This window comes from Portunus trituberculatus, chromosome 38 (genome assembly GCF_017591435.1).
Source record: "Portunus trituberculatus isolate SZX2019 chromosome 38, ASM1759143v1, whole genome shotgun sequence".
NCBI lineage: Eukaryota > Metazoa > Arthropoda > Malacostraca > Decapoda > Portunidae > Portunus > Portunus trituberculatus.
In genome coordinates, this window is record NC_059292.1 from 32,056,945 (window position 1) to 32,066,542 (window position 9,598).

Genomic DNA, 9,598 nt, shown 5'->3' on the forward strand with positions numbered 1-9,598 from the left:
GCTTGAGAGAACTGTATCATTATTCTGCTATTCACCATTAGTAACAAATTAATAATTGCTGAAATACATGACAAAACATTACATAAGAATGTATAAAGTATTGAACTGGTAAACAAATATTTATATTCCCTAGCCGAGAATTATAATAGAATACATTTGTCTGACTTGCAATATTTTTCCTTAGGAAAAGGCAGGCTGCATTCTAGTCTGGCGAGTCACTGAAGTGTTAGTCTCTGGATTACAGCTGTGAAACAAATTTCCTTGTCTTACGTAACCAGTACGAAGTTGGTTGGCACATCTCACCGACCCAATCATCCACACAAGAGAAAATTTACTGTCTTGTATGCAAAACAGCCAAGCACTGGAGTGTCCTCAGGATGACTTAAATACTAATAAGCCAGTAAGGAAACATGATAAGCAGAAGATCCCATGAGGATGAAATAGTTACATGCAAATATTCATGCAACCAAAGAATTAATTACATCCCAGTTTGAGGCCAATAAGTGAAGCATTTGTCTTGAGATAAATATCCTTCAGAGACAATTAGGTGCCGTGCTGAGGTGTTACTAATTCCTTCCTGCTGCAGGCGAGACCTCTTGTGCGGGGTTGCTGCTGTCTCCCTTCAAGAGTCGTTGTTTTGGTGACACGACAACTGCTACTTACCTAATCTTGGAAACTTAGAGGAGTAAAGGAGTCTTTCGAGAAACTATTCCATGTGAACTGAATATTTTCACGACCTCAAATATTTACCAATCTATCATTGATGCACACAGAGCTGAACTACCTGAGACAATTAATTGAGAGTTTATATAGCGCCGCACTTCATTCATATAAATCTTAAGACTTATGTTAGGTGGAATATTTTTCATCGGTGTGTAATACTGGGTGAACACGTGATCCGAGATTGCTGTAAGCTAGAAAAAAAAAAAAAAACATGCACGTAAGACATTTATGGTGTAGATTTTTATTTGAGACATTTGAGATTTCTTGATTTATAATATGAGAAGGACCGGCAAGATTAGTTAAATATTAGCAAATGTACTTCACAGCTTCTGTATGACTACCTGAATAATTATTTTCTTTTTTGCCTAAATAATGCCTTTGCTAGTAGGTACTAATAAAATATTTTGCGTTGATTCTTGGTTAGATATAATAGAAATGTTTAGAATTCCCTGACACTCATCTCACTGTGAATGCACGTAGGCCTACAGGAGTTTGCCGCCGTGTTTTCCGCCACTCCATCCTCATGAATCTTCAGCCAAGGAATTAGACAAAAATAACAATAATATTTCAGCGGTCTTATGATATATGGAAGAATGACATTCCGATAACGAAAACAAATCTCAAATGCTAATAATTATGACTTGCCTTTTAATGGTAAGGCACCTACCTGCCTCTGATGATGACATCATTCTTTCCACATAATTATAGGAGATTTGTATCAACTAATCACATCCTTCACTTTATCAAAATTCACTTTCAGGTTTGCGTTTTTCGACACAAGCAAAAACTTTATCCCTGGCAGAGCAACGTCGTCAAACTCTAGAAACTATATGGTGTTTTTCATGTCATTCATGGACAAGGAAAGTCCCTCTCCTCTTAAAAACACTGTATCAATAATATATAAGCCGTGACATCAGAAAGTGATAAAGCTGTAAATATTTCTGATCAGGCTTCCTCATAACTAACGTCTTCTACATGCACTCGCACGCACACACTCACAAAACGATAAAACCCACCTTTACCTTAGATCATAAAAAATTATTACTTATTTCATACGACAACTCTTAATTGTCTAAATGAAAATGTGACTTGGGAAAACATATTAATAAAAGAAAAATAGGCATGATATTGCAGTATACTACATACAGCAAATAAGGCAAATAAAATAATTCGCTTCAGACACAGGTAAACTGCCAAACATTCTACATATAATAATGGATAATCACAGACAATATCGGAAGGTTTTCTTTTATTAACATAGTTAGTTATACATGGTAGATACAAAGACTGTTGAGAAAATACATTAATATTTTTTTTGTCTTAACTGCGGCTACATGAAGGACCTCAAAATCGCTTCTATAAATTATATTCCTATCTATCTAAACAAGTACTCCTTCCTTTCTCTTTTATTGCTGAGTTACACAGCTAAAATTGAATTGATTAGCTAAAATATACAAAAAAAAATCAGGAAGACTTACGACATTCATGAAGGTAAGGAATCACAGCTATATAACAACTATGAAATTTAAATCACTTTGATTTTATTCAAGGAAATTCTTAAGGAAGCATAAAATAAGTAAAAAAGCAAACCTTTATATAAAGAAATTGTCTTCCAAACTACGGGACTACTGAAAGACTTGTTTTTATTTTCATTTAAGCTACAAACATATCTGGAACATTCTTTCAATGTCTCTCAACCAACCACTGAATTTATATTCTTATTTTTAATGTTAACATACTTAATGATAAAACAAACTTTTCTGTTTTATTTTCGCAATTTATTTTGTTTAGATTATCTAACAACACATAATGTCATGTTATCTAGAAAGTTCGGTTTACTATCTTTAGCCAATCTATCTCTCATGCACAGAATTGAATCCTGAGGCAGGTGAATGTTCTTAATAGAGACATGAAAAATTCAAGGGTTAAGAAGTTAGCGAAGAAACACATGACACCTTTACCATACACTAAAAACAGTAATATGAATTATGCCATGAAATATTTCTTCAGTAAAGTCAAAAGCGGTCCAACTAATACTAATGATTTCGATATTACGAAAATCGTTTTACATCGGTTCTCAGTATCCTGTAAGAACATATAAAACAGATATTCGCTTCTATATAATTATAAGACCGATCGAGGAGTAAAAAACTAGATTTATGAATACTACATACAACACACTAACTATTTAACAAATATTCCTTCTATCCATAAAACATTTCAGAGACGGATCGGGGCAGCAGTGCCATGCAGGGAAGCAGCCGCAGTCCTGTATGCCTTGAACATTTTATTATACTATAGGAAAATAGAGTAAGTGCAGATACCTGGGTCTTTAAACACTGAGTATCGGACAAGAGTTGGGCAGAGAGGGTGCAGACTGACAGTCCCCTGAGTCAGGCAAGACGGTGGTGGAGTCACGGCAAGTAACACTCAAGAAGTCCCAGGAAATCACACACACACAGATAAAGGAAACGAATCCCTTCAATATTTATGTCTGGCCCACACAAAGGTGTTGAGGGAGCTAAGCTGGGTGGAGAGCTGCCTGTCGACGATCCCAAAGTCCCCCTGCACCCAGAGGAGTGAATGGGTCACGCGGCCGTCGGAAGGGGGCGCGGACCCCAGAAGGAAGCAAGTTGGACCCTTCTCTCACGCCTTGGGGGAAGAATTTTTACGTTAATGGTTCAAGTTATATAGTTCGGGTGATTCCAATCATGGTGGAGGAGGAGGATTAGGAGTTAGAATAAAACTGGAGAACTGACAGAATGTGTTTGAAAGGAAAATAAAATTAATCGTGCGAGAGAGGAGAGAGAAGGAGTGGAAGCTCCAGTGTGTTGTGTTGCTGGCCACGGAAAGCAGCGGTGTGTTCTGCCCTCCTGACACGTCCTGCATGTGAGGGAAAACCTAACTTATACTCTGTGTGTGTGTGTGTGTGTGTGTGTGTGTGTGTGTGTGTGTGTGTGTGTGTGTGTGTGTGTGTGTGTGTGTGTGTGTGTGTGTGTGTGTATGTGTGTGTGTACTTTTAAACTTTTTTGTGTATTTCTCTCGAGCCCGTTCGACCATCAGTATTTAAAGGAATTTCAAGTTACATGAGCGCATCTGATGAAGTGATAAATTACTGAGCATAAAATCCACGAGTATAATTTTCTACAGGTTCAGCGGTGAGGTGAGATTTGTTAAAACACGAATAAATATTGTAAAGCCTTTTAGACATACATTTAGAGAAAGTAATATAATGAAAACTAATATCTCACTTTACTCTGGTTTATGTCTTCAGTTATCACATGTCTGACCTTTGTTTTCCGTTGTTAGATAGTACTGAATTCAATGTAAGAGTGAATGATGCCAAAATTACGCACGTAGTTGAGGCGCTTATGTTGCTAAAGAAAATATATTACAAAAAAAATGGTAAAGAAGAAAAAGCAAAAATCATTAGTCCATGAAATAAAAAATAACACAAGATAGAATAAAGTTAATTCAAAACATGAAACTTTTATTACAAAAAAAAAAAAAAAAAAAAAAAACACCGCTCGAGCGGTTGTTAAAACTTACAAATGGTTACTACTTTTCAACCGGAGAAACTTTTGGAGACAAGTGAAAATAAACAAAAAAATGAATAAAGTAGATAAATTAACGGATATACATATATATATATATATATATATATATATATATATATATATATATATATATATATATATATATATATATATATATATATATATATATATATATATATATATATATATATATATATATATATATATATATATATATATATATATATATATATATATATATATATATATATATATATATATATATATATATATATATATATATATATATATATATATATATATATATATATATATAGTAAACGCAAAAATTAATAAATTAGTGAAGAAGGACAGAAAAAAGCAGAGATAAATAAATGAATAAATAAAGAAAATTCTTGAAAAATTAAGAAAAATGGCAGGTGAATATCGTTGGTGACGGAGGCCACTGTCAACATCCAGGACGCCACAGGAGATCCTTGGGACGTGTGTGTGATGAAGGAAAGAAGAGCAGGCAGAGGAGCGCCTGGAGACAGAGACAGAGGAGACCACAGCAAAAAATACATGGATTGCTAATAATATTGATGGTCCAGCTATTAGGAAAATCAATAACACACCTGCCACTGTGCATAACACACACACACACACACACACACACACACACACACACACACGTATATACATATATATATATATATATATATATATATATATATATATATATATATATATATATATATATATATATATAAATCACTATTATTTTCTTTAAAGAAAGTTGTTACTTATTTCTAGCTATATTTCCGTTGGTATGTGACTTACAATCTTGAAGGAAATTTCATAAGAAGAAGAAAGAATTTTCATTTGCAGCAGTGTCCTTTTCTAAGTCACTGTAGTTTTTAACTTAACAAGGAGTAAAAGATAAAATTATATAGTGATTTATAAACATTTATAATTCATTCTGAGAATCATTATTTCAAATGGAAGTTCTCGTCGAATTATTCGTAAAGTAACAATAAGCGCTCACTTTGCGAAGACTTTACCATCTGGGAATAAAACACTTGGTGACGCTTTAACATTCTTTCTCCTCTAACATTCATTTTACGAAGAAAATATGCGTCTTAAATGGCGGGAACAGTATGTCCTAAAATGTCTGTTTGACTGTCACACAAGGTCTTTTCCTTATATTCATTAAACTACCATTTTTTCTTCCGGATCACAATCAATCATCTTTCCTTGATTTCGTTCAAATAAGAAGACATCCTGCTTATAAATAATGCGGAACATTTCTCTGTCGGAAATGTTATATCATCATCGGCACAGCAACATTCCCAGAGTGAAGGAGCATCGCTTATGTTCCCTTAGTTATTCATCATCATTAATCTTTACTTCAGTCTGTAAGATTCCTTTGAGAGTGCAACGATGGTCATATACGTTGAATAATGTTGTTGTTGTTTTTTCCATACACTATTTCAGCTACCACTAAGTACTACGTGGGTCTTCCAGCAATTACAACAGTATGATCAAAATTCGTGACAGGCAGGATGCTACACACATGGACTCAATGGTATCCTTTCTTTCACTGATTCGTACTAGGGCACCACTTTTCTCTGTGGCAAATGGAGAAAAATTAATATTTTTGCTCTGTTATCAGTGAAGGGAAGACCAATTTAAATGTTCCTCAAATGTTTTCTAGCCTTAGGATATAAAATGTAATAGATAAAGAAGTTAAAGGCCAAGTAAAGAAATACATACAAATACGTCTTCATAATACAAATTACCTATATCTGTTTATTCGCAGTTATTTTTTTGTTTATGTACAGTTAAGAAATCTTTCAAAAAATTTTTCTTGTTGTCAGCTTAGCATTTTTATTATCGTATAATGCATGTAAATTATATTTTAAATAATTAATGTGACCTCAGTTCTGAAACATTAAATAGTTTTCGTTTAGCATTTGTTGTCGTTACAGAATTATAATTAAACTATATTCATAAATTTCAAGAGAATGCAAGTGCGTGACACGTGTGTGTGATGGGGCGGGTGTTGGGACCTGCGCCGACGTGCGTGTCCGTGTGTGGGTGCAAGTGTGGCGGTGTCTGTGAGTATAAGGATGTGCATAAAAGATTAAAGACACGATGTACGTAGAAATTTTAAGAAAAAATACTGTGGTGATAACTTTAATTTCATAAAGGTATGTGAAGAAGCAAGCGGATATATATATATATATATATATATATATATATATATATATATATATATATATATATATATATATATATATATATATATATATAAGAGAGAGAGAGAGAGAGAGAGAGAGAGAGAGAGAGAGAGAGAGAGAGAGAGAGAGAGAGAGAGAGAGAGAGAGAGAGAGAGAGAGAGACACAGATCAAGGATCCTCAGCCTTTCCTCCATCATTTACCAGTTCGCCGTGATGTATTTTATTATTATTTCTTTGATCCCAAAACAAAAAGAGTAAATCAATAAATAAAACAAAACCTTAGGTGAATGAATAAATAAATAAAAGAATAAAAAAAAACAAGAAAATTACAAGACAACAAATTATGCAGTAAAGTAAAATTAAATAGATGGTGTATAGTCATTATAAAGGTATAGAAAATGAGGAAATAAGACCCTTTAAATAATCTGTTATACAGCAGTTTAATCATCTTATAAAGATGATCATATCTACTCTCTCATACTCAGCTTTACAAGCATAATGGTGTAAGAAAGAGAAATTTAGACTCTGTGCTATATATGCATAGCGCCTACTTATTTACTATTTACTCATCAGGTGCAGAAATTATTTATTCCTGTTGGAGGGTCACTGACAGACGGGGGTTCGAGAAATGATGTTTTAGTAGGATGTCTTGGAATACAACATGAACTGAAAGAGGTATGTGAAGAAGGTTGAGAAAAAAAATAAATAAAACTTTTCTCCTTCATTGGAATCCCGTAGGTTCAAGATGATGATGATGGTGTTGATGATGATGAAGCCTGAAGGTGATGAATAAAGCAAAGATAGGTTAGGATCCGAAAGTATAATGGTTGTTTGTTTAAGGAACGTGTCAAATTGTATTGAGGAGCATGGTTTTGGTCTGTGGTGATGTTACGAAACAGATGTGTGAGCCCTGTAAGTTTGCTTACATGCAGACAGCCTTAGATGAAACAATCGAATAGACAAATAGGTGGAAATACAATTTCATATCTACATATACAAAATACTTAGAAATGGTAGAAAAATTCCACACAGTATGTACACAATAAAGAACGAGGCTCTGGCAAAAGCAGAGAACAAAAAACATTAAGGAATTTAAGTTAGTTCTGCTCTCCGCCAGAGGAAATAATACAGAGGCTAAAAAAATAAAGCAAAGCGTGTATAAGGTTTATCTTTAAGAGCTCTTGAGATAAAAATCCTCAATTAGAACCAAAACCATATTGGGCGCTGGTCGAATTTCATCTAGATTATATTGTGTAGTTCTGCTTTCCATATTACAGGAAGGATATAAATCTACTAGAATCAATGCAAAAGGGAATGACAACAATGGATGGGGTAAGGAGTATTCCTTACGAAAGGAGGCTGAAGCTTTTCAACTGACATTCCTTAGAACCTCTAGGTTAAGAAGAGACATATATGATTGAAATACCCTAGTATATAGAATATAATGAGCGAGAGAAATTTTTTAGATCAGCAATCAAGACAAAACAAAACATAATGGGTTCAAAATGGACGTAGAAATCCATTTTTTTTTTTTAAAGAATGATAGATGAATGGAGAAGATTCGTTAACCAGATTGTTAATAGAGAGTCATTGCTTATGCTTTTATATATGTGAACAAAAATTTACTTTTATGAAAACTTCGGTGGTAAATGAAATAGCATGAGAGCACGACTACATATATTATAGAGGTACTGAAAAGCAAAGTGTATGATGAATCGGAGTTAACGTGGTGAGATATTGATATACAGTCTGGGAAGCATGTAGAAGTATAATGAGATGTGTGAAGGAATGAAAAGGAATGCATATATATTTGTTAAGGATCATAGAGTTCGGTAACTATGCAGGAGAACGAGGAGAGAGCGCTCACTCACAGTCTAAAGAATCACAGGCAGGACCAAAGACTACCTACAATACCTTACCTGCCTCATGAAACATTGTATTTGAGTAAAACTAAGATTTTTCTCACACAGCACATCCCACCCTTCTGCTCAAGTAGGAATATAGAACCCCACTCATCAATAGAAATATTTGCTACTTGAGTAGTGCCGAATCTCAACCACATGGCAAGTGATGGATAAGAATGCTTTCACTGTGTGTATGTGTGTGTGTGTGTGTGTGTGTGTGTGTGTGTGTGTGTGTGTGTGTGTGTGTGTGTGTGTGTGTGTGTGTGTGTGTGTGTGTGTGTGAAAAGTTAATCCTACGTGTAACTCACAGTAGCATATTAATTAATTAAGAAAGAGAACCAGAGGATCTGATTTTTTTATTTTTGTTCCCACTCAGAAGTCTGGCATGCCTGTATGGAATGCACCCCTCATGTGACGGGGGCTCCACACCCACTCAACACTTTTAAATAAGGTTAGGGTCAAAGGCTTTTCGTCTCGCAGTTCCCCTCCTTTAACTGACTGTCTTTAGTCTCACATTCCACCGCAATGTTTCTTCCCTTGCCATTCTGCCGCTATTTTCATAGTTGCTGCCACTCTGCATCGCCTGCTGCCCACCTCCTCCCTCCACGTACCTCAATACTACTGCCTAAAATATCAAGTCTATTTTTCTTATAGATATTACCAAATCTAAAAAATTATTATGTATATTTCTTCATTGACATTTCTTGATCTCCTTCTCTTGGTAAACTGTAAAGCTATACACTTGCTTTACCTTTCGCTTTCCTTTGACTGAACTTTCAAGAAAGTAACACAAAAAAAAAACACACACTACAGCTTACTTTTCACAGTGTTTATTCAAATTGTTTCCTTAGTATCACTTTATCTTGTCCTTTTCCTTTCTCTGATTGACATCCTGGCTGCCCATATCAATTCTCTCTCTCTCTCTCTCTCTCTCTCTCTCTCTCTCTCTCTCTCTCTCTCTCTCTCTCTCTCTCTCTCTCTCTCTCTCTCTCTCTCTCTCTATGAGAATATATATATATATATATATATATATATATATATATATATATATATATATATATATATATATATATATATATATATATATATATATATATATATATATATATATATATATATATATATATATATATATATATATATATATATATATATATATATATATATATATATATATATATATATATATATATAT

The 9,598-nt window shown here is 33.9% G+C and overlaps 1 protein-coding gene across 4 annotated transcripts in view; it reads right to left on the bottom strand.

Annotated features, from left to right (window-relative positions):
* Positions 1 to 1,957: 1,957 nt before the first annotated feature.
* Positions 1,958 to 9,598, bottom strand: part of LOC123514534 — a 426,709-nt gene continuing 419,068 nt past the window's right edge. For all 4 annotated transcript variants that reach the window (XM_045272452.1, XM_045272454.1, XM_045272451.1 and 1 more), the window contains exon 5: positions 1,958 to 3,375. In XM_045272452.1, the coding sequence (XP_045128387.1) occupies positions 3,245 to 3,375 (131 nt within the window). In that variant the 3' untranslated portion in view covers positions 1,958 to 3,244. The remainder of the gene's footprint in view (positions 3,376 to 9,598) is intronic.